This window comes from Centrocercus urophasianus, unplaced genomic scaffold (assembly GCF_019232065.1).
Source record: "Centrocercus urophasianus isolate 14NV4802_14NV808 unplaced genomic scaffold, USGS_Curo_1.0 seq_21, whole genome shotgun sequence".
NCBI classification, from domain to species: Eukaryota; Metazoa; Chordata; class Aves; order Galliformes; family Phasianidae; genus Centrocercus; species Centrocercus urophasianus.
The window spans coordinates 14,824,852-14,850,729 of NW_024884767.1; the positions used below are offsets into that span (position 1 = coordinate 14,824,852).

The 25,878-nt window shown below is 42.3% G+C and overlaps 1 protein-coding gene across 2 annotated transcripts; it reads left to right on the top strand.

Annotated features, from left to right (window-relative positions):
- The first annotated feature begins 174 nt into the window (after positions 1-174).
- STARD4 (StAR related lipid transfer domain containing 4) lies at positions 175-11,031 on the top strand. 2 transcript variants are annotated; one of them, XM_042822841.1, is made up of 6 exons: positions 175-213; positions 405-520; positions 1,420-1,469; positions 3,034-3,160; positions 3,713-3,827; positions 6,762-11,031. In XM_042822841.1, exons 2-6 carry the CDS (start codon positions 416-418, stop codon positions 6,986-6,988), a joined length of 624 nt encoding a protein of 207 aa, XP_042678775.1. In that variant the 5' UTR covers positions 175-213; positions 405-415; the 3' UTR covers positions 6,989-11,031. The 2 variants fall into 2 exon arrangements, with proteins under 2 accessions (XP_042678775.1, XP_042678774.1); XM_042822840.1 differs by having other exon boundaries at positions 180-238.
- Positions 11,032-25,878: the final 14,847 nt, after the last annotated feature.

The window sequence follows — 25,878 nt, forward strand, 5'->3', positions numbered from 1 at the left end:
ACGAGCTGATAGGCACGGTGGGCAGGGACTGAGCCGGTCACGCTCCCTCGTTCTCTTCCCTTCCCCACCCCGAACCGCATTCTCTGCCGAGGCGGGCAGCGTCGCCATTGGCCGCGCAGGAAACCTGCTGCGTTCTCATTGGCTGCCGGCATCGGCCGATTGGGCAGCGGAGCGGAGCCGCCGGGCCGCCCGCCGGAGCTGGGAGGGAGCGAGGTGCGGACCGTGGCGGTATCCGCGGGTGAGCGGAGCAGGACTGGCGGCGGGACAGGGCGGCAGGGTCGGGGCTGGCACTGCGCTGAGTGCGGGGGATGGCTGGTGGGGGCAGGTAGAAGGCAGGCACAGAGCCTGCGGGTCTGGGCGGTGGGGTGCCCGGTGGCAATGTGTGGGGCCGTGTGTTTGCACAGGAAGAGCGCCGATGGACCTGCTGCCGGACCCCGCGCCCCTGGCTACCAGGCTGAAGAACACTCTGCTCCGCTACCACAGCATCGCCGACAGCGAGTGGCGGTTCGCCAGGAAAACTGTGAGTGGTGCAGCGGCCCCTCCCGTGTCTGCTAGCAGGTGTAGGTCATGTAGATGTGTAACAGTTGTGCTCTGGCATTCGGTTTAGCTGTTTGATAAGCTTAATGTCATCAACGTTTCTCTTTTCCCTTTTATAACAAAACTTTTGGTTGTTCTTATATTTTGTTTTCCCTTGTTAGCATTGGTAACAGGTGAAGTGTTCCAAATATGACTTGATTATTTACTAAATTAACAAATTCAGTGTCTTCAAAAGGAGGAACAGAGCACCTAAGCCTCTCACAATCACCGAATGGTTTGGGTTGGAAGGGACCTTAAAAATCACCTAGTTCCCTACTGCCCAGAGCCCCATCCAGCCAGGCCTGAACACCTCTAGGGATAGAGCACCCACAACTTCTCTGGGTAGCCCATGCTATCACCTCACCACCCTCTGAAAAAAGAATTTCCTCCTGGTATTTAATCTGAATCTCCTAGCTTTTAGTTTAAAGCCTTAATCTCTTGTCCTATTAATATGGTCTCTGACAGAGTCACTCCCCAGCCTTCCTCTCAGTCTCCTGTAAGTATGGAAGGCTGCAATGAAGTCTCCCCAGAGCCTCCTTCCTCCAGGCTGAACAAGCCCACCTCCATCATCCTGTCCTCATAGAAGAGATCCTCAAGCTCTCCGATAGTCTTCAAGGCTCTCCTCTGGATCCGTTTTGGGCCAAGAGCTGGGTGCTGTCCTTGACATGAGGCCTCACGAGGGCAGATCAGAGGAGGACAATCACCCTCCTGGTGCTGCTGGCCACCCCCTTTTTGAAGCAGCCCAGAATACAGTTGGCCTGGATAAATTGAGGCATTTTTTTGTGTACATCTTGGAAGGGTTTGTAAATTACTATTAACATAATAGCTTTAATTTTCTTCCAGAAAGATGCAGTGGTGTGGCGTAAACCATCAGAAGAATTCAGCGGATACCTGTAAGTACGCTTGCCAAGATGTTGAATTTTTAAGATTCCCCAAATATACTTAGTATTTTAGAAATGATGGCTGTGAACAAATTACACAGATTTTCTGCAGGAGCAGCTAAGTAAATTATCTACTGTGCCTTGTTGTCTTGTAAAGACCTATGCTGTTTCTTTTTAGTGTTATATTTTGATATTTCATGCTTGTTTGCTGTCTAGAATAATGAATAATCAAAACTATGGAGCACACCACAAAGCTCCCACTGGCTGATGTGCACATTGGGAAGTACCCAGGCATTTTAAAAAGACAGTCTGCAAACCATGCAATCACATACAGGTTTGGTAGGTTTGCAGCACTGTTGAGTGACAACACGGACAGTGTTTGTACACTCTTACTGGCTATGAAACTGATAGAACAAAATATCAAGCTTGTAGCTGTGGGAGAGGTGTATGACATAGAGCCTTCCTGTGACTTTATCAGTGGTTTTGTAGTTATTTGCAGGTAGAAGTATTTAGTAGAAAACAACAATCTGAAGAAATGGGAAGTGCTGTGAAAAGATAATGTTTGAAAAGAATGTCAAGGACTGATACACTCTAGGTACTCTGTTCTGGTAAATTTGTTAAGGGTTGATGGTACTAGGTACACAGTGTCTACTGACCCTGTACAGAGCACCAGCACACTGTCAACACCAGGTTGTGTAACTTGAACGACTGCCAACAGGGGAATGGCTGCTATATGCAAGTGAGTGCAGGGTTATGTGTAAACCTGATTAAGAAAGAACACTTTGAAGAACTTTTCCAAATGCAAAACTGGAAGGCAATGGCCTTTTAATATGGTCCTCTGAAGAAAAAACAGCTGAGGTTGGCTTCATCCAGGTAACTGTGAGTGGAAAGGGGTGAACTGCGCAAGTAAATAAATCAGTGAGTTGTGACACTAGTTACCTACAATTGAAAAGAGCTGCTCAATGGATAAGAGGTGTTTTGAAAATAATGACTGTGATCAATTCCATCCCCTCAGGAGCTTGAAACCCAGTAACTCTGGAAACCAAAACATCTGTTGTCTACTTAAAATACAACAAATAAACATTCTGCAGTGTCTTACACCAAATTATTTGGTACTGTGTTAGGCTACAAAGCAGAATGTAGTTTATCTTCATCTTAATTCTATTACCGTTACTTCTACTTTATGAAAACTATTTTTCCCATTGTATTCTGCTCTCATTTTTGTTGTTGTTAGTTTTACTTTTCCCTGGCGGACTCCCTTGTTCTCCTTTCAAGAGCAGCAGAAAAACATGTTACAGGAAACATGACAGTTCTTCTGATTTGCAATTTAAGAGATATAGATTATAGCGTAAGGGTATTACTCTCATAATAATATTTATTGCAAAAAACAAAAAACAAAAAAACCAAAAAAAACCAGATGCATTCTCAGATCTTTCCTGTACTACCTTTCTAATGCACTTTTCCACTGACTATAAAGTTCTAGGTACCAAGGTATTCTAGTAAATATGCTGTTGCAGATTAATGGAATACTTGATAAAAATTAATCTCTTTTAAGTATAAACTTACATTTCTCTAGGTACAAAGCTCAAGGAGTGGTGGAAGATGTTACTAACAGAATAGTGGATCATATTCGTCCTGGACCTTACAGGCTTGACTGGGACAGCTTAATGACTACAATGGACATCGTGGAAATGTTTGAAGAGGTAAAGAGTTGTTTAGATTCTGAAGGGAAGTGCCTGTAGACTCATGTGAATCTAACATTCAGAAGAGCAGTTGTTTCAATAAGTACTGATGTTTTTCTTCCGTGCTTATTTATCTGCATGGGTAGTGGATATACATGCTGTGGGTAACTTTGCATGAGGCTTTATGTCTGCTGAGAGCGGTCTCGCAATTTGTTCATGCTCCTTTTGGACTTCCTAGGTAGTGGGAAAGCCATATAAAACATACATGGCTTTTACTTTCCAGGTGTGACTACAGTTCTGTAACTACAGTCAGTCAGGATTAAAGGTACCGTATGTTATCAGTCTCTGCAGCTGCAGATGGCAAGTCCCGGCGAACTTCAGTGTTTAGACTAAAAGCAGCATCTTCTTTATACCTCACTGAAGTTGTCTGGAGAGCATGTAATTGATAGAAGCTGCCATCTCTGTGGAAAAGGCTAGCTGCTGACAAGTTTGAATACAGTGTCATTTATTAAACTAAGATGCTTTTGTTTTGTTTCTCTCATTCTTTCACTCAACACTCTTTCACTCAACAAGAACTGCTGTGTGATGCGCTACACCACTGCTGGACAGCTCTGGAACATCATAGCACCAAGGGAGTTTGTTGATTTTTCTTACACCACAAGCTATGAAGATGGGCTTCTATCATGTGGTAAGGTACCACTCAACTGCTTAATTTTTAACAATGGCTGTTTGGCTTAAGATACAATTTGAATTAATAATGGTTCTGCAGTAAACATTCAAAAATGCTATAAGATGATCTCCAACAAGTATTTCAGAAGATTTTAGAAGTTCTACATACTTGAAAAAGTATATAAGTTACTGCATTACCCATCTCTGTGCCAAGAGTCATTTATGTTGACTGTAAGATGGTTCAGGCAAGTTGTGTGGCCTGTCTCAACTCTACTCAAAATGAGTAGAGTAAGAAGCTCGTTAGTGGAAAGAGTGTCTTTTAATGTTGATTTCTGCTTGTCAAGCTCTGCTTGTCTGTGAATGAGTTTGGATGGACAGCAGACAGCTTTCAGGCATGAAAGTACCCAAAAATGTAGAAGTGTCTCTGGCAGTAGAGTCATAGAATCATAGAATCACAAGGTTGGAAACGACCTATAAGATCATCTAGTCCAACCATCTCCTCATCACCATTGCCACCACAAGCACTAAACCACATCACGCAGCATGTCGTCCAGATGCCTCTCGAACACTGCCAGGGACGGTGACTCCACCAACTCCCTGGGCAGCCATTCCAGTGCCTGACCACTCTCTGAGAGAAATAGTTTTTCCTTATGTCTAATCTAAACCTCCTGTGGTCCAACTTGCGGCCATTTCCCTGTGTTGCCTGGGAGAAGAAGCCAAATCTGTCTTCACCACAACCTCCCTTCAGGTGCAATGAGGTCTCCCGTGAGCCTCCTCTTCTCCAGACTAAATAATTCCCACTCCCTCAGCCACTCCTCATAAGACTTGTGCTCCAGACCCCTCACCAGTTTCGTTGCCCTTCTCTGGACGTGCTCCAGGGCCTCAACGTCTTTCTTGTAGTGGCAGGGAATACAGGGGATGATCACCTCCCTGCTCCTGCTGGCCACACTATTTCTGATGCAGGCCAGGATGCCGTTGGCCCTCTTGGCCACCTGGGCACACTGTTGGCTCATGTTCAGCCAAGCATCAACCAATACGCCCAGGTCTCCCTCTTCTTCACAGTCATCCAGCCACTCATCCCCAAGCCTACAGCACTGCATGAGGTTGTTGTGGCCGAAGTGCAGGACCTGCCACTTGGCCTTGTTGAATCTCATCCCGTCCCCTTCAGCCCAGTGATCCAGCTTATCCAGATCCCTTCGAAGGGCCTCCCTACCCTCAGGCAGATCAGTACCACCTCCCAGCTTGGTGTCATCTGCAAACTTACTGAGGGTGCACTCAATCCCCTCATCTAGGTCATCAATAAAGATATCAATCAAGATGGGCCCCAGTACCGACCCCTGGGGGACACCAATTGAAACGGGTCGCCAGCTGGACTTAACTCCATTCACCACGACCCAATAGGCATGGCCCTCTAGCCAGTTCCTTACCCAAAGAAGTGTATATCTGTTCAGACCACGGGCAGCCAGTTTACCCAGAAGTGTGTGAGAGACCATGTCAAAGGCTTTGCTGAAGTCTAGGTAGAACTACGTCAAGGTGTAGGAACCTGCTTTGGCAGGGGGGTTGGACTCGATGATCTCTGGAGGTTCCTTCCAACCCCTACAATTCTGTGATTCTGTGAACAGCCCTTCCCTTATCTACCAGACTGGTCACCCAGTCATAGAAGGAGTTGAGGTTGGTCAAGCACGACCTGCCTTTCATGAACCTGTGCTGGCGGGGCCTGATCCCCTGGACACCACGCACATGCTGTGCAATCTCGTCCAAGATGATTTGCTCCATACTTTCCCTGGTACTGAGGTCAGGCTAACAGGCCTACAGTTCCCCTGATCCTCCTTATGGCCCTTCTTGAAGATGGGAGTCACAGCAAGCCTCCAATCCTCCGGGACCTCTCCAGTTAACCAGGAGCGCTGACAGATGGCTGAGAGGGGCTTGGCAATCACCCCCACCAGCTCCCTCAGCACCCAAGGGTGCAGCCCATCCGGTCCCATGGACTTGTGACAGTCCAGACAGAGGAGGAGCTCTCTTACTGTCTCCACCTGAATTGCAGGAGGCATATTCTGTGCAGTGTCCCAGACTTCCAGATCAGGACATAAAAAGCCCAGAGGATGACTGATCTAGCTATTAAAGGTAGATGTAAAGAAGACATTGAGGATCTCAGCCCTCTCCTTGTCCTCAGTGGCCACATTCCCTGCTGCATCAAGTATAGGATAAGAATTATCTTTGGTTCTTCTTTTGCCATTGATATGTTTATAAAAGGATTTTTTATTCTCTTTTACTGCAGAGGCCAACCTGAGTTCAAGTTGGGCTTTTGCCTTCCTAGCTTTCTTCCTGCATACTTTGTAATCTCCCCAAGTAGTCTGTCCCTTCTGCCAGAGGATGTAGACCCTCTTTTTCTCCCTGAGTCTTAACTCAGTTCTGAGTAGTTCCCAGCTCATCCACACCTGTCATCTTCCCCCACGGCTCGCCTTATGGTATTCAGGGACAGCCTGTTCTTGCGCCTTTAAGATTTCTGTTTTGAGAAGCATCCAGGCTTCCTGTGCCCCTTTACCCTTGAGAAGTGACTCCCAAGGGACCCGCGCTACAAGCGCCCTGAACAGATCAAAGTCCGCTCTCTGAAAGTTCAAGAAGGTAGTTTTGCTGGCCACTCTTTTGACATCCCCAGGAATGGAGAATTCTACAATTCCATGGTCGCTCTGCCCAAGACAGTCCCCAACCTTCACTTCTCCCACCAGTCCTTCTCTGTTAGCGAAGACCAGATCCAGCAGGGCACCACCCCTGGTAGGCTCTCCTACCAGTTGCGTAAGGAAGCTGTCTTCTACACAGTCTAGAAACATCCTGGACTGCTTCCTCTGCAAAGTACTTCTAAATTCTCCAAGTAGAAAAAGGAGTTGCTGTGAAATACACTGTATCTGTCTCGAATTCAAATTTTCTCTTTTTTGTTTGTTTTCCATGACAGGTATAAGCCTTAACTACGGAGAGGTGAGACCTAATTTTGTCCGTGGATTCAATCACCCGTGTGGCTGGTTCTGCGTCCCTCTTAAGGACTGTCCTAGCCACAGCCTTTTGACGGGCTATATTCAGACCGAACTGCGAGGGATGCTACCTCAGTCTGCAGTAGACACTGCCATGGCTAGTACCCTGGCCAATTTCTACTCTGACCTCAAAAAGGCACTGAAATCATAAACAAAAACTGACTTAGAAGCCTGTGCATTTCTTGCAATCAAATTATATTGATTAGTTTAACATAGGTTAACTACTGAACGCAAAGGTGAATAACATTGTTCCTGAATGACTCCTGAACCTGTGTGCAGAGGGACCCAGACAACTTTGATGTCATACTTAGAATACATTCCTATTTCACAGCACAAGATCTTTTTTCCTGCTTAGCACACTGCAGCTGTGTGAGTACTCTGAACCTATACATCCCTTACTTCCTTAGGTGGAAAACAGAAAATGTGAGTGTAAATTTGAAAAGTTGATCAGAAACTTGGCTCTCAACAGCAGTACAGAGAGTAGAGTGCTCAGGATTTTGTGTGTGCACATTGCTGTACAGACAGCAGCTCATAGGAGATGCAATTTATATATATATATATGTTTACAGATTAAGTTTTTAATTTATGTAGTTTGTACCTTTAATGCATCTTTAATTTCTATGTTAATTTGCTTTGCTTTATCATTGAGATGGTCCGAAGCCATACTGTTAAACAGTACTATTCAAAAGAAAGCTATTTGCTCATGTTAGCAAATGAAGTATTTATTATTGGCATTTCTTTAATGTTGTAACTGCAGATTGTTAACTGTTGTATATAACAGTCTCAGTGCTTAGATAAAGAAATGCCCTTACAGCTGATCCAAAGCTAATGTAAGTCATGAGGTGTCTTTCCCTAGTTTTTAGTGGACTTTTAATCACACATGTAGTTGTTAAAATAGCAAAAAATAGTAAACCTGCAATGGTTTCCCTATAGTACTTGGCACTTCTAAATAGTTGTTTTTACTAAGTTTTGCGTGGAATTGTGTTTTCTAGCTTAAGTTTTGTCTTCCTTAGCTGAAAACCCTACAGATACTAAAACTACAGATAGTATCATTAAGTTGCTTAGGCATAGGCTTTGGAGCAGAGCAGCACAGACTACCAACGTCATGGAATGGTACAGTAGAGTTTTCTGTTGAAATTTCTAGTAAGTGAACTAAGCATCTTAAAATATGGCTGACTGAATGTAAAAAAAGCAAGCTATAGGTAAGCTCAGAGCCACAGGGAGGTGGAGGGTCATGTTTTTAAGGATATTTAACCACCAAGCGATGCTGATAGGCGTGGGGACTTTGGAAAGCCTACTACTGTCTGTGCTGCTAGGTCCTTAGATCTGTTTAAAACCTGACACTGAGCATTCAGTGTTGGTATGCATCCATTTCTCAGTTGAGATTGTAATTTTCCCTGTACTTTACCAGTGCAAGTGTAGCTGTGTTGTAGTTTGGGAAGATACCTTGTAGCCTAGTGTTTTGGGGCCAGTAATACAATTAGTACAATTAGTAGTACAATACAGTTTTGGTAGTGGACTCTAAGGAAAATGCATTCACATGGTAGATGTTCCCCTGTAATATTGTCTCTTTGGGCATTAGCCACTGCAAAAAAAAGAAAAAAGAAAAAAGACACCAAGTAGTAAGAGTTTTTCAAATCTGCTTTATGTGTTAAGGTATACAGCACTGTTTAAAATGCTTACAGATGATGACATGAAACAGCCTTTGTTGTCTTAACAAAGAATTCACTTCTCTGTGGGGTTTTGTGTGTTCTTCTGTTCCTTTTAAACTCCTTGGTTAGTCTTCCTGTCTTCCTGTCTTCCTAGTCTTTCCTGTCTTCTTTGTTTCCCTCACAGCCTGGAAGTTCAGAGGGTGCTCTTTTACCACCAATCATACTGAGTAATCACTTTCCCTGGATGCTAGAGTGTGCTGCTTTCTAGTGGTACTGATAATTGAGTAAGAAAGCCCTAGCAATACTGCTCTGTGGCATGAGTGCTGACATGATTACAGAGGAAGCTGTGTGTACGGTGTACTGTATTTGTTTTTCCCAATTACATAGGCTACATAGATAGTCATTAATCTGCATATTCATTGTATTTTTTTAAGGCTTCAGGTACTAATAGAGGGGTTGTGATACAGATGTATGTCAGTGTCTTCATAAAGAGCTCAGTTTAAACCTACAGAAGCACTTCACTGCTGGAGAAGCAAGTCAAAAGGAGCATGAGACCCTTGTAGACATGAGGATGATGTTTGCAGAGCACTAGATGCTGTAGAAAAGATCACAAGGTCCCTATTCAGATACCCTGTTTAAGGACTCTTGCATCTCTATAGAGTTATCCAGCCTTATTTGTATGACGTAAAATGGCCTTTTAAGCTTTCAGATGAAGATAGGCTGATGAAGCACAGAGCAGACAAAGAAAGAAGACTTGTAAGAAAATTCTTGGAATATTTTAATATTTGATGATGTCTTTTAATATACATATCTCCATGCATGTTTCTTTTTTATCAGCAGAGTTGTTTTCAGTATGAGGCCAAGGAATGGAAAGATGTAGTGAATGAGGACAAATATCTGAAAGCCAAGTGGGCCTTTTATTTTGCATTATGATGCATTATAATTTGTTGTTTAAAAACCAAGTAAACTGGCTTTGTGTGTTTCAATAGATGTAGTCTATTGTTTCTGACAATGAGTCTGAACATTCAAGTGAGTAACAACAGAGACTACAGGAGGCAGAGACCAGAGCCAGATCTTTTTATGTCAGCGTAATACAGTTCTACAATTTTCAGATGAGGAAAATACATGGAAGGTGCCAGCAAACCTTAAGGATTTATTTTGGATATTCTCTTGATTCTAAAAATTTTCTAGTTTAAGAGTGCAATGATGGACAGTGTGCTGATGACTTCAGTAGTGATGCATTGAAAGAGTGCAATGATGGACAGTGTGCTGATGACTTCAGTAGTGATGCATTGCTGTTACCTCTTTGCTGATCATTTAAAGCAGTTGAGCTATAGAGTTACACAGAACTGTAAGAAAGGTGACTGGTTTCACAGAGTATTGTATTTGAAGTCACGACTTATTTTCTTTTCATACAGCTAGGGATTGAAAGGTGTGAGGTATTGAGGCAGAGCTGTTCTTTAACCAGAGTACATTCAGAGCCAGAAAAGCCAGTATCAAGAATCAATCAGATCAGAAGAATTTATTTCCCCTCCCATGGTATTGCTTTCCTTCTAAGTCAGAGAACAGTCTGGATTGAGCAAGACAGTAAAAAATAGGAAGGGATTTGAGGGGATGAAACGCAGGAGCACATACTGTGCTTGTTAGTAGATAGTGTAAGGCAAAGTAAATTACTTTGTATACTTTGCTGTCATCAGTACAGCAACAGAATTTATGCAACTTTGTGAGATTTGCCAGTGTTTCCATTGTCGGGAAGAGGCACATGCTGCCTTCAGTACTAGAACTCAGTGTTTCAGCAAGACTGTGTCACTTGAAATCAGGTTCTGAATGAGGTAACCAAGAATAAACGGCAGATAGATGTCAGTTTTTGCTAGGGAAAAAGCATGTATATAGACACATCAACAATATTTTTATATAGCTAGTAATTTAAAAAACAAAAGAAAAGCAAAAAACTATTCAGGGGTTTAAGCAATATATTTGTTTATTTTAAGTCTGTCATTTTAACTATGTCCTGTATGTGTGGATGGGAAAGATGGCTAAAGATAAGACAATCATTATGTTCAGCTTTTATTTGTCATCTAAAGCTTCCAGCATTGAACTTTCTTTGTAGCTGTGCCACTTATTTTGTTTGTGCAGTAAACAGATGTTGAGCTAAGTGCACTGTTGATGCAGCCCGAGGTGCTCCACCACACTGGTGAGAGGTGGAGCAGTACCTCAGCCAGACACTGTGGGAACAGCACAAGCCCTAATCTCAAATTTGATTATCTTGCTATGTTTTTAGTGGATCAGAATGTAAAAACAGTGTATTCCTCCAAACAACTAGAACTGTTTTGATAGCGTGAGCGAGTTATTCGGCTTACAGGTCCACTGCTGGAAAAGTAGCAACAGTTCTATTGAACCCAATCAAGTTGGGCCTTTATTTAGGAAATGAAAGTCAGTCTGGCTAAACAGTGGTTTGAAAGACTGTGTTAAGTGCTTAAGGTATTTATGTTTCTATTCTGAATGCAATTACAGAATAAATTAAGACATGAATGCTAACAGACTCACGGCATGGCTTTTTCAATCCCTGTGCAGGTAGTGTAGTATTCAGCTACTTTGGGGGAGTGATGTCTAATGATGTATCTCATTTTCATCTGTCTCTAATGTATCAATCTCCATATATTTAAAAGCAAAAACATATATCTTTACTTAGAGTCATGATTCAGCCTGGGAAGATGCACAAATCAGACTTGAATTTCTGCTATATTAAAATCTCTTGGAAAATACACTGATAGTATTCTCTCACAGCTTATATTCTAAACATTTTTTAGTGACTCCATTTGCTATGGAAGAACTTTTTTTTCTTGATTTTGGTGGTTAATAAAGCTATTTCTTAAACCTGTTAAAAGGTAACTAACATTAAATTCAACCTAAACACAGATGCATTTAACATCTTGCAGAAGGCATGTAGATGGGCGATATAGAGTTATGTGCTAGAACATTTATTTTGACATGTGTTCAACTAGAACTTAAACAAATGAAGAAATGCCGTACCTTTTGGCTTGCCTGTGCTGCATTGAGTGAAGACTCGTTGTCTAGGACTGCATCTACAAAAATTCATCTGAAAGTAATGCCTCTTACTTATTAAAGTGGAAACTATGACCAATACAGAAAGCATAATAGCATTAGTAGAGCAAATTTCCATCTACACTCTTTTTCAACACAGTCACTATTAGCTATGCATTTTTGCCAGCCATGAACAATAAGAGTCTGCATGCAGCATACATAATAGTCTGCACCAGGGGAGGTGACCCACTGTCCTTTCCGCTGCATGCAACAGAACTTAATGTGTTTTTTTTTAATTAAAACATTAAAAAAGAGGGCAACAAAAACATAAAAACAGTTGAATATGTGACCTTGCTTTTGTAGAACTGATACATCATTGTAGTTCAGTGGCAGAGGCTGCAATCCTTAGTGAGCTCTCAAGTTGCTCATCAGAGACTTTTGATGAAATTTTACTCTTCCTGTACTTCGTCTTTGATTGTAGTTGCTTACAAATGTGCGAACTGCCAAAAGTGATGACAGGAATCAGGTGTGATGGTGGAGTGAGGGGTATTTCTCTGTGGTAAGAGAGGTCTTAAGGAAGTCTGATAAAGAGACTTGATCACATTTTGGATTGCACCTCCATACACTCCATTAAAAAATTTGCAGGTGACGTTTTTATATTAACTGAAAATAGGGTTCCAAATAAAAAAAAAAGATGATTTTTTTGGCTATTTTGAAACTTAGTTTCAAATTCCTTTATCAAAAGAGAAAGCACAGCTGCATATTTTCACTGCTCGCAGGACTGTGTTTAGCCCAGATATCACAATGCATACAAATATTTGCCGCAGATTGAGATGGCACTGCACTGTGCCCTCCTTGTGTGCCAGTTTCAGCCCAGATGGAGCTAATCGTGCACCAATGTTCAGTTGGTGCTCAGTGATGGTTGTGCCTGGGACTGGGCCAGGCCATGCAGTGTGAAGAGCAACCACCGTGATGGAGCAAAGCAAGGATGGCTGCATTATGAGCTTCAGATACCCTGGTCTATCAGAAGATCTGTCTGTTGTGGGGTTGCTGTAAGTGGAAGAGCAACAGGTGCCAATTGTCACAAAAATGGAGCACAGACAGCATTATTGCACTAACAGGGATTGCTTGCTTCCCGTTCATAATTTGATTCATCAGCTAGAAAGTCGGAGTGATCAGTGAAACTCACTCACCTTTTAACAGCCCCATATGGCCAGTGTGTAAAGCCAATGGAAAACAGAGGCTGATAGAAGATTACTGTGGCCTGAATGAAGTCACACCTCCATTGAGTGCTGCTGTGCCAGACATGTTAGAACTCCAATATGAACTGCAGTCAAAAGCAGCCAAGTGGTATGCCACCATTGACATTGCTCATGCCTTTCCGTTCCTTTGGCCACAGAATGTAGGCTACAGTTTACTTTCACTTGGAGGAACCATTTGCCCCACAGGTGGAAACACAATCCAACCATTTGTCACAGGTTGATCCAAACTGCACTGGAACAGGGCGGTGCTCTTGAGCATCTGCAGCACGTTGATGATATTGCTGTGGGGAGTGACAGAGCAGAAGTTTTCAAGAAAAGAGAATGAATAATCCAAATTCTTCTGCGTGCTGGTTTTGCTAATAAGTGAAGCAAAGTGAAAGGACCAGCCCACAAAATTCAGTTCCTAGGTATAAAGTGGCAAGATGGATGTGGTCACATTCCAACAGATGGGATCAGCAAAATCACTGCCATGTCTCCACCCACTAATAAGAGAATCTTTTCTGGGTGAAGTGGGCTTTTAGAGAATGCATGTTTCAAACTCATTGCCTCATTGTAGCCTCGTTGTAAGCCCCCTCTATCAAATGACACAGAAGAAGTATTATTTTGAACGGGGTCCTGAGCAGCAGCAGGTTTTTTAACAGATTAAACAGGAGATAGCCTGTGCCATGGCCCTGAGGTCAGTATGGACTGGACAGGATGTAAAGAATATCCTCTACACTGCTGCTGGAGAGAAAGGTCCCACTTGGAGTTTGTGGCAAAGAGCCTCAGGAGAGACCCGAGGCCGACCCCTGGGATTCTGAAGGAGAGCATACAGGGGGTCTGAAGAGTGCTACACTCCAACTGAAAAGGAGATCTTAGCCACATATGAGGGTGTTTGGGCTGCTTCTGAAGTGATTGGTACTGAACCACAGCTCCTTCTGGCACATCAGCTGCTGGTGCTAAACTGGATGTTCAAGGGAGAGGTTCCCTACACCCATCATGCTGCTGATGTCACTTACAATAAGTGGATTGCGTTGATTACACAACGAGCTTGGATAGGGAATCTCAGACGTCCAGAAATCCTAGAGATATTCAAGGACTGGCCTGAAGGTAAAAAGTTTAGAACATCACAAGCAGAAGAAATACTGTGAGCTAAAGAAGCCCCACCATACAGTGAACTACCAGAAAATGAAATTTGCCCTGTTCACAGATAGATCATGTAGTACTGAGGGGAAACATCAGAGATGTAAAGCTGATATGTGGAGCCTCACAGGAGCAGTTGCAGATGCCACGGAAGGAAAAGGAAAATTGAGTCAGTTTGCAGAAGTAAAGGCTGTCCAACTGGCCCTAGATGTTGCTGGATGGGAAAGGTACCCAGTGCTTTAACTTTGCACTGACTCATGGATGGTGGCAAATGCCTTATGGGAGTGGTTACAGCAATTAGAGCAAAACAACTGGCAATGGAAGGGTAAACCTATTTGGGCTGCTGACCTGAGGAAACACACTGCTGCTCGAATAAAGGATATGATAAAGGATTAAGGTAAAGGTGTGTCATGTAGATGCTCATGTGCCCAAGAGTTGGGCTACTAAAAAACAACAAAATAGCCACCAGATAGATCAAGCTGCCAAAATTAAGGTGACTCAAATAGACTTGGACTGGCAACACAAGAGTGAATTATTTCTAGCTTGGTGGGCCCATGAGACCTCAGACCATCAAGGAGGAGATGCAACATATAAGTGGGCTAGTGACCGAGGGGTGGACTTAACTACGGATGCTATTGCACAGGTTATTCATGACTGTGACACATGCCATAATTAAACAAACCAAAAGGATGAAACCTTTTAGGGGGAAAGGGCGATAGCAGAAGTATAAATATGGGGAGGTGTGTCAGGTTGATTATATCACCTTGCCACAATCTTGCGTGGTGTGCTTACCATGGTGGAGGCAACAGTGGGTGGCTTGAAACATATACAGTACCCCGTGCTACTGCCCAAAACAACATATAAGGTTTTGAGAAACAAGTCCTGTGGCAACATGATACTCCAGAAAGAATTGAATCAGATAATGGGACTCATTTCAAAAAGTGTTTTGTAAATACTTGGGCCAAGGATCATGGCATTGAGTGGATTTATCATATCCCTTATCATCTTCTGGTAGAATTGAAGGATAGAGTGGGTTGTTAAAAAACATTTTTAAAGCAATGGGTGGTGGAACATTTAAGCACTGGGAGAAGTATTTGGTAGAAGCCATCTTGTTGGTCAAGACTTGAGGATCTATCAATTGCCATGGTTCTGCCATCTCCCTACATACTGTCAAGGGAGATGAGGTCCCAGTAGTACATGTAAAGAACATGGTGGGAAAAGCAGATTGGGTCTTTCCAGCTTCTGAAAAGCGCAAACCTCTCCATGGAACAGTTTTTGCTCAGGGACCTGGGTTTACTTGGTGAGCAATGCAGAAAAGTGAGGATGTTCAATGTGTACTACAAGGGAATTTAATGTTGGGGGAGTGCAGTTAGTAATTCCACGTATATATATTTGTGTGTGTGTTTAGTGCTTGTCAATTATTGTTTATTTATGTATACTATGCATGATGTAGTGATGTTGAATAAGGGGTGGAATGTCATGATTTTATGACTTTTGTAATTGATATTCCACATCATAACATCATGTAGTGCACTGGGAGTTAAAGTGTTAATACTCCAGTTCCAGGCACCTGATCCAGATGAAAAGAACTATATGCACCAGAGGACTTTGTGTTGATAGAGGAGATAAAACACCTGGCAAAGTCATAAGACCTGGCTCTCTCCCCTTCTTCTCATCCTGACTGCACATTTTGCCTCAGCGTTAGGGTAAGATCTTCTGTTTTTAGACACTCTCTCTCATTTAAATTGATTTATTAGCTTCAATTCTAATTATATTGTATTATGTTGTATTAGAGTGTGTTACCTTGCATTCCAGTATCGTATTTAGTAAATTAGTTTTTTTCTCTTCAGATTGTTTTTGCTGTTTTCTCTTTCCAGGGCATGCGTCCGTGAGTTCCCCCACCGCACTTGTCGCAGAGCTGGGCTGAACCACCCCATAAACAGTTGACACACCTTCTACAAAAAGTGGGATGGAAATAGGTACAGAAGCTACTTAAGATCACTGGACAATGGTTAAAGATACCAATTAGAATGATTAAGAAATATTGTAAAATTTAATCCTAATCTAGGCCCATTTCTTAATGGGAGACATAAGGATGGGTGAGATGAATAATAAAGTCCAAGGTAAGGATGAAATGTTCTGTAGGAATGACCATATCCTGAAGTCCTAGACCAGTGGTTAAACTTTGAGATACATTCTGCCTCTTCCAGTCCCCACCAAGCTGTGCTGGTGACTCAGTGCTTCTGCACAGGTGGCCTTCCAACCCAGACACAGCATCTGGGCTGGTTGTGGGCTTGCAGAGCAGAATGGCAAAATACAATCAGATCAGATCTGAGTCAGATCTTCTAACTTGCTAAGGGTTACAATCCAAGCACTGCCTTGAATTTGGGTTCCAATCACACTGCATTGAGACTAGGAAGTTACTTCACAGAACAGAGCAGAGAAACAGAAAGTTTTTCTTCCAGAAGCTCATTCTTGCAAGGCCTACACTCAGGTATCACTTGCAGCTTGGCTTTTGACTATATAGACAGAGAGTAACCAATTAGAGGCAGAAAAATCCAAGAGCAAAGACATGGGACACACAACCCGTGGGGAAAGACTTGCTGAGAGAGCGCTTAACAAAACAGCATTTTAATAGCATTTGGATTCATAAGAAACAGTCGCAGAAAAAAAAGATCTCTGTGATGGGCAGACTGCTAACTGCGACAAAGTGACTCAGAACTTTTAAAAATACTTTCTGGAAATAAGAATGGAAAAACAGTTCGGTGGACTGCACAAGGAAGCAGCAACACTTCACTGCTGGAGGTCTCTCAGAACGGATGGGTATCCATCTCACAAAGCCCTTCCTAAGGCACAGGAAGAGACCTTCCAAATGTCCTTCCAGTCCTCCTTTTCTGTATTCCACCTCTAATAACGGACTTATTTTTTTATCCAACTGCTAAGCTTTTGAGGAAGTTGAAATGTTACTGCAAGTTGGAATTAATTCACAGCTGTGCTAGGAGCAGACAACACACATAATTTCATCTTACTTTAATGATGGCTACCATCCTCTGCTTAGCTGGTCCCTCGCTGTCAGCAAATAAAAGATGTAGGCATTTCTAGATGAATTGTTTATTTAGCACCAGATCAGTCATGCAAGTCATTTATTAAGAACAGACTTCCCATCACATAAGCACATTCTTGTGTCATATTGGCATTTCCGTACAAGCACGAAAGCAGGTATATTGGTCCCAAATACAACATATTACAGCTTATTACAGCTTATACAGTAAAATTGTCCAGGTTCTCTCTGGTTCATTTACAGAGTATCAGAAAGTTACTACACAAACAGGCTTAGTGTGAAGTAAATGTGCACCATCAAACAAGCAATCCATGAATTTCTGTTTATTCACTAATGCTTTTGCTAGTACAGTACAAGCAACAGTACACTGCTAGTACAAGCAGTGTTGATAGTACAGGTGTTCTTAGACACAGAGTAGTAAAAGCAGCAGTCAGGTACACAGAACATGGAGGTAATTTGAGAAATTCAATTCCTAGATGACACTTTCCAATATTATTGTTAGGAATCCAGGCACCATTGCTCTGAAACCAATGAACTTCTGCAACAGGTTTATAAGGTACTCAGTGAGACAAGTCAGTAGCATTGCTAGCCTGTTTGTCTTAGCAGCACGGCCCCTACCTGTGCAGCCTGAATTAGCACAAGCTCAAAGCTTCCCACACCCAGCCTCACAAACAGGAGCCACCAAGAACCAACCAGGCCAAGCCAGGCACTAGGCCTTCACAAACTGCATCCCCTCAGGAAAAGAACAGCTTAAGCTGATGAGTGACTGGGCTAAGAGCTCCTCTGCAGGGGTCTGTAATAGACAACTACACTTAGTTTAGTGCCTCCTAAGCTTGCAAGGACATTCCAGCACAGCTCTGTGTGACTAATGCATTTCTTCCTCCCGATGAGGAAGTCTCTTTCTTCCTTCTGCTCCTATCCCCACACCGACTCAGCCACACTTGCTATTCATAAAGACTGTCTTATTTATCTTAGTTCTAAGGACCAGAATTCATGACCTCCCCATTCCCACCTTTCTCCTAATCACTTCAGAGTTCACTTTCTCACTGGCATAAGTCTCGTAACACTGTTTCTTCTGCCAAAAGAAAAGAGAGAGGGGGAGAGAGAGAGAGGGAGTGAAAGAGGAAAGTCCGCAAGAGTCCCCTTTGGAACATTAAATGAAATTTCTGCTCCTTAATCAGCAGCACTAGTATGACTTCTCATGAGGGGCGTGTGGTGTGAATAAGGAAATGGTTCCTGTTGTGCGTAATGGCACCAAGCTGGGGTTTGCTCACAGCCACAAGCTCTTGTTAGGAATTACTCTCAGTAAAAGCTCTTATGGTTTGCAGTCACCATCCTCTTGCAGCCAGACTGGTGAAGACCTGAGCACAGTGGTTGAGGTGCCCACCTCCGTAGCGAGGGCAGTATGGTGGCAGTGCCCACCTGAGACCTCCTGCAGTGCTCTTCAGCTACACTGGGCCTTGCTGTTCCCCAGGCCCTGTTGTTATCCAGGCCAGTTTCTGGGAGGACAGCACTACAGAGATACGTATTCTCTGAAAATGCATATGCATACTGTCCATTCTGCTTAGTTTCATGAATGTTTCTCAACCAAGTTGCTCACATAAAAAACTACTTGCTGGCTTTTGGAGTAACAACACAGCTCTGAGGACAACGTATCCGTAGCAAGCCAAGGGAAGGACTGGGAGATGCATTAATAGTATAAACAGAACAGCTTTGGTTTCTAATAAAAGAACAGTGGGGTTAGTGGTGAGAATTTTCCACCTAAATGATTTATTTGCTCAACTTTCATGAGCATGGCTGATTGCAAGGGCTGAAAAAGAAAGAGAAACAAGGGAACCTGAGACCCTGGAAAAAGGACTTAGAGACACTTTTCTCTATCTTTGTTGTTCAGAGAAAGCTGAAGAGGAGCTCTAGAGCTCTATTTGATGTACAGTGTAGCAAAATCCTCTGGTGTTCCTGTTGCAGGAGTTTGGCAGGGCTTAGGGAATTGTGGTGGTTATAGTACTGGTTTCTGTAAAGTTAGCATTTATAAGTAATAAAATAACATTACAAGTTTTGATTTTTATTTTTCCTAGATACTCTCGTTCCAGCAGATGTGGGACTTAGAATTTCTTGCATTATTATAAGACTTCTTAAGTAAGATTGGGTGGGGCCCTGGGCAACCTGCTCTAGTTTTAAATGTAGAGGTTGGTGGCCCTGCCTGTGATAGAGGGTTGGAGATTCATGATCCTTGAGGTCCCTTCCAACCTGGGCCATTATGTGATCCTGTGATTCTTTGAGATGATATTTGGATGGTTGTGTGGTTTATACACTCTGTATTAATCTGCTAGGACATCATCCCATGATTGCCTTCACTGCTGTGATGAGGCCAATTGATTTAAATCATTTCAGTTACATCATACAGAAGAAGGAGACAGACCTTAATAGCAATATCTCAGATAGACAGCACTTCAACAACCACGGACTTTCGCTCTTCATTCTTCATATACCCAGTTTTATTAGCTAAATATGGCTAAAACTGGGAAGTTGATCACTGGACACTTGCAAAATCTAGAGCTTCTCTGTCCTGCCCAGGAGGAAGAAAGAGAATTACTGTGCAGGATTATAACTGCATGGCCTTGTCACAGCTGATGTGCTCAGCACTGTTGCTTTGAAAGGGGATGAGAACAGCATTCCTAGGGGCTGAAGTGTCAAGAGATTTGGCTTGCACAATTAATTTACATTACTTAGATTAAAACTGAAGCTTTATTATCAGCAGCATTAGCTCTAACAGGCATGAGAAAGATGATACTAAGAGGCTAGAGTGATAAAGCAGTACTCTATGCATGGTTCTGTGGACAAATGAGTATGACTTAGTGGAGAATATTGTCTCTGGAGATCACATGCCATTTGTAGCTATAAACCACACCTGAGGGCTTGGCTTGCCTTTTGCATTACCAGAATAACTGTCTGAAGCCTAGTAGATGCTAATTTCATTTTGGAGAAGTATCTCAGACCTGCCCAGCAGAGGGATAAGGACTACAGTCACTTTTCTATTTGATCAACTTTCCTTATGTATAGATATGTAGGTGCAATGATTGATTCCGCAGTGTTGTATTGTAAAGCAGATAACTGTTCACAGCTCCAGACAACAGGGACCAAATATTATGAATAGACTTTGCTGCATCTTCTGCCAATGCTCTAAGTGGCAATGCTGCAAAAATAAGAGTCCTATTATATCAGCTGGTATTAAGAAGATCTTTTATCATATATAGCACACATAACATCTTTTAGGGTTCCTGAGCCCTGTGTTTCTTTGGGGTGACTAGCCTAACATCTTCTTCACAGACAGAAGAAGACACAGTTTGATGTAGCAGCCCCTGGTGCTGAGGAGCAGGACCTGCACGGTACTCCTCTCACCTCTCCACACTCTGAGCCTTTCATGCCCTTCTCTGGCACAGCCCAAGCACTTGAGACAGCCCAGGTGCCTTCCTTTTCTGTTTAAAACTAACAAAAGGCACTGAATTATCTTCTGGTTCTGGCATTTGTCGCACAGCTTTGTGTTACTTCTGTCACCCAGCTATATGCTCTTCAGAAAGGAAAAGTTCCAGAAAAAGTGCTCATGATTCTAAGAAATGGGGAGGAAAGGAGATACCCCACCCACACCCAACTGGACACTAACTGGAGATAACAGATCAGCCAACCGCTCTCCTACAGGCAATATGTTTATACTCAAGCACTACTCAGACTTTTGGAGCAAAACCAGTCTAAGAAGGAGGCGTGAGCTCCTCAGTACCCAAGGTGATGCAGGTCTGTCAGAGCACTAGGAGCCTGCCTGGTGTGGTATGTCTCCTCCCATCCAGCAAATAGCAGCCCTTCCTGGGCTGCAGCCAGGACACAGGATGGGGCATTAGACAGGAGAAAAGCATGCCTCTGGCCTTGAGTGTGTGCTGACAGTTGTTCTTGGAGTTGGAGCTCCACGCAGAAATGTACAGCTTCACTTTGTGTACTATCATATAATGCTACAGTGCAAACAAAAAAAAGCAGCTACTACTTTCCATTATGGGAGTGCATCTACAGTATTTAATAGGAGCAAACACATGGTGTTTAAAGCTCCTTGGCTAACAGACATCTTCCTAGTGTACAGGTAAAGGGCTGGACTCATCCCCTGCTCACACACACTGTGACAGCTCTCACCACCTCACAGTGCTGTGCTAGTGTTGTCAGCCTGCTCCAGCCATGTCCGCAGCACACTAAGGGAAGAAGGCACAGCAGTGTTCTTTTCCAGCTGTGTCTTGGTAGGAAGGAGCCAGAGCTGGGGAAAGCTGTTCCACTGTATCCATTAATTTTTCATACCTTGATGCCCCTGACATCCAGATGTGATCCATGTGTACAGGAATGTTAAACACTAAGGTTTCAGTTCCAGCTGAGTAATGCTGGCAAATGGGAGAAGACAGCTCAAAAAGTTATTGCAGCTGTTGTGGCTCTCAGAGACTTTCAGAATCTACCTCTCTCTTTCAATAAATTTAAATGTGTGTGTGTGTACTTTTATGTAATTACACACATATCTACAAAGTTAATTTTATTGATAAGTCCAGAATTGGGGAACTCTATTTTATAGTTCCTGCTTCTGTACTATGCCTACCTCCACAACATGCCTTCCAACAAAGTGTTTTTGTTTTGTGTTCCAACTTGGTGGGGATGAAGAGCATCCAATGTATTTTTTTGCTTCGGTTACGTTTACTAACTTTATAATCATATATGTGCACGTTGTCACATCCTTATGTTAAAGGATTCACAGTGTTTGTACTTACCCTCCAACAAATATTCACCGAATTGCTCTGGCCAAAGTTTTAAATCCCAGACATAAGGCAAAATTTTGGTTATGTGAAGAATCATAAAATTTATACATGTCTTGAAATCAACATCCTTAAATTCCAGACTAGGTAATTATTTCATTCCCATCTCTCTCCTCCAAGCTCTTTATCACATTTTTCTTATTTTATTGCGTTCCAACACAGCCGATGATTTCTGTTCTACAAAATGCTGTATTATGCAGGGGCTTATCAGGGAAACCAAATTTCTTCACACAAAAGCAGAATTACCTTTTCCCACCATGGTTGTATGTTCCAACTACATTTATTCTGAAAAGGAGGGAAGGACATTTTCTGAGCTATTACTGTACTGTGAAGTAGCTTTAAGGAAGTTCTGGGCTGCCTCTTGGGTTACCTTTGGTATCTTTAGGACTTTGTTGTATCATTGCCACTGCTCTAGCTGCCACCGTTTACCCTGCCTGGTGTAGATATTTTTGTTACTTGAATACCATACTTAGATAAGCTATATGCCATTAACCTCAGCAGCTACAAGTCAACTACAGAGAACTGAGTTATTCACCAAGAAAAAACACAAAACGCTGCACAAACCAGGAGCTGGAGCACTATGCTGAGACTTCTGTGTGCCTGCCAGATTGGAAACAGGCAGTATGTGTGGCACTAACAAAGATCTGCAGAGCCCTGAACACCATACTTCCATGCACTTCTCTTAGAAAAACAAAACTTCACAGCACAAGTTTTGCTAATAGCATGATATGGACATATGTGGAAGCTGAGAAATAGCTGCCACACATTCATAAATTGCTGCTTATTTTCCAGAGCCTTCACGTATTTGCTGCTTAGCAAATAATGCTATCTGCCTGCTGAGCTGTGCAGTGACAACTCAGAGCACCTTCATTTCTCTTCCTTAGGAATCATGGTGGTGTCCTTGTTTCCAAGGATGGAGGCTTCACTGCAGCAAAATGGCAGGAGAGAGACCCTCACTGAGCAAGAGATGAGCTGCAGACCCCTCCAGTCTGGGACTGCTTTCTGCAGCCCAACACCCTTCCAGAACCATTTTGATTGCTGTATTCAGCTCATGCTAGTACCATACAGCTTTCTACAGCATTTCACTCTATCCACCAAGGCATGAATCTTTGCAAAGGAGATGCTCAGCAGTGTTTGTCAATCTCCTTTCACATACACTCACCAGCAGGGACTAAAGCATGTTGTATCAAACTTCTGCTCTTAGGGTCTTTTGCATTCAGAAGTTTGACTGTGGTGAGCCTGCATTTTACAGCATGCTTGTAAAAAGCCACGGACAAATGCCAGTTAACAAGCAAGCACTGGGCTGATGCAGTGCAGTCTGCCATCAGCAGCCTCACAAGCAAAGTGTTCCAAATGATACAAAATCTATTACTGTTTCAGAGTGAATTTTTCTGAACTTGTAAAAAAACCGTCTTGTGTAAAGGCAGGAAATCACTGGCTGTTTAACAGAGGCTGGATTCACAGTCTAGCTTTCAAATTTTAGCCTTTAATTGCCTACAGAATTTACATCTAGAGGAAAAGTTTTGCTAAGTTCAAATACTTCAGAGCGATGGCAACGTTCCCTCTTTTGTACCAGAAGAACTCTGATGATATGCCAAATGTTTAAAAAAATCTAAAGATTAGTTTCAACATAGAAGAAATCAGTAATTTTCTGCCTAGTTTATAACTACAAACGTGGAACTGGCCTGCCTCCAGTCTCTTCTGGGTGTGTTCCTGTTATTTATCCAATGTAAGACACAAATGTTGTACTCCACTCTCTAGTCTGAATTATGGGGTGTGATTTTCTAGACAAAAACAACGCACATAATGTTCCTCTTCTCATGTAAGTGCATACACCCTAGTGCTGCTGTTCCTTCTGCACAGTACTGACAAACAAGGCATAATATTTTACTGAGCCACATACTGGTAATTCCTCCAGCACAGACATTGATTGTTTTACACTGAGGATAATGAAAGTCAACCGAGCAAAAACATTTTAAGTCAGAGCCTTTATGCAGAACGCTGAGCTGCACCCGACATCATGCTGTCACAGAGCAGTCCCTAGTTGCATGGTGTTGGTTCCTATTTATGATATGCTACGTTATAATTTAACAACAAACGGATTTAAGATTCAGCTAAGACTATACTACTTATAATCTCAGACACACCATGTTTCAGAAGAATATATTTCCACTCAAGCAGTCACATATGTGCTGTGACTGTGCCACCGGTTCCATTTCCTCAGATCAGAAGCAAATATTACCACTGGAGGAGGAAATGTTACCAAAATCTCAACGAACTTGGATGCCTCCATCACTGTGAGAGAGGAAACCTTTGGCTGAGAAATGCATTAATTCTAGTGCCCCTTCTTTCTAGTGCCTTCTTCTTTGTAGAAGACAAGACAGATAGTAAAAGGCAAGTCAAGTGAATGTGTCTATTACCTTCTTCAAAGTGGTTATTCTTCCAAGGGAAAATCTGTAAGTGGGTCTTGTTGGCCTGCTAACAGCCAGAACAATAAACTCAGGCAGAACCCTCAGCTCTGCTTTAACAGCCGCCTGCCCCACCAGCTCCTCCAGTTGACAGTGTCAAATCATCTCAAAGTGTATCACCCAGAAGAGGCAGACACACGTGCTTCAAATTTCAATCACACTTAGCACAAAGTCAAGGGGTTTAAGAAATGGGTAGATCATATCTAGAACAGTATGTTCATTAGCATTCATTTTACTGAGCAAGCGAAGTACTCCTTCTTATAGCAATCTAGATTACATTTTATGTAGCACATCTGCCAAGAGTTCTACTACCTTTTACTTTAACTTCTTCAGGAAATGTAGCTACTGAATGTTTTATCAGTGACTTTTGCAGCTGGTAAACCTCTTGAAGGCAAGTTGTGCAAGGCCTACCTTAAAATAAAAACAGAACAAAAGAGGAATCTTGAGTGTATAAGGGATGTAGGTCACTATTAGTACAGAAAGTTTAATAAACACAAATGACAATGTTGTACATCAGGTTCCTTTTGCCACTTCTGTAATATAGCAATAACATGAAATCCCCATGCTATCAAAGTAATATCAAAGAAATGTAAACACTCATAAATACTTGATGCTTGGTAGTTTCTCAATTTCTACTGGTCACATTCAAGCAAAGATCAAGACAGCTGAAGAGACTGATACTAATTTTGCAAGCTGCTGCATGCACAGAGCTTGTAGGTTCACACACAGGAGCTCTAAGTGGATGAACAATCTGTGCTTGTGGAGCATTTTGCATGAGAGGTCCTTTCTCAGGAAAATTCGGACTAGTTGCACTGACTAGTGGAAACTGGTTACTTGTGATGTTAAATTATCTAGGAAGCAGGCAGATAACACTAACTGTCTCCCAGAGTGGTTCCCCAGAGCAAAATCACTACATTGTGGAATAGCTTCCTTCAAGCATTTAAAATTTGTATAATTGCAGATTATTCTCAAAGGCCCTACAAAAATGTTTTCTAGCTGCACAGTTTAGAAAGTCACAAATAAATGCAACAGTATTCCAAAAATCTACTTTAATCCCCCATTTCTCTGTCATTTTGTTTGGCTAACGCTTTACTAGAGAATGAAATAGCAGGAAGCTGAGTAATTTTGGTTGTCATTAAAGTGTTGTATATAAACACGAAAATTCAGAGTAAGGCATTCTCAACAGAAGCTTGAGGAACATACATTTTCATGCCCAGCAGAACTAATATTCTAGTTTCTTCCCAGAAATAGTGGAATGTTTCTTGCATACAAATCCCCAAATACTTTTTAAATTTTACAGGTAAAAAGCATTATTTCATACAACATTTTTTAAAAGCACTGGTTTGGTATTTCCTTCCATTTTGCCTACTATAGGATTATGAATATGGAAGGAAGCAGTTCAAAGAAAATCATGACATACAGAAGACACTTACTTCCATAAACTGAATTAAATAGTATTTGTTTCAAACAACATCTAGAAACACTGTAGAGATGTATATGAAATATACATATCATGGTAGGTAGTTATTCATCCCCATATTTTTGCCTGCCAGCATTACTGCAAATAACATGGTTTCCTTGACATGCCTTATG

Bases quoted from the DNA above. Each gene is read 5' to 3' on its own strand.
- STARD4 (XM_042822841.1), top strand. From the start codon at position 416: ATGGACCTGCTGCCGGACCCCGCGCCCCTGGCTACCAGGCTGAAGAAC. The intron at 521-1,419 runs GTGAGTGGTGCA...ATTTTCTTCCAG, and splicing joins GGCGGTTCGCCAGGAAAACT to AAAGATGCAGTGGTGTGGCG. The intron at 3,828-6,761 runs GTAAGGTACCAC...TTTCCATGACAG, and splicing joins AGATGGGCTTCTATCATGTG to GTATAAGCCTTAACTACGGA.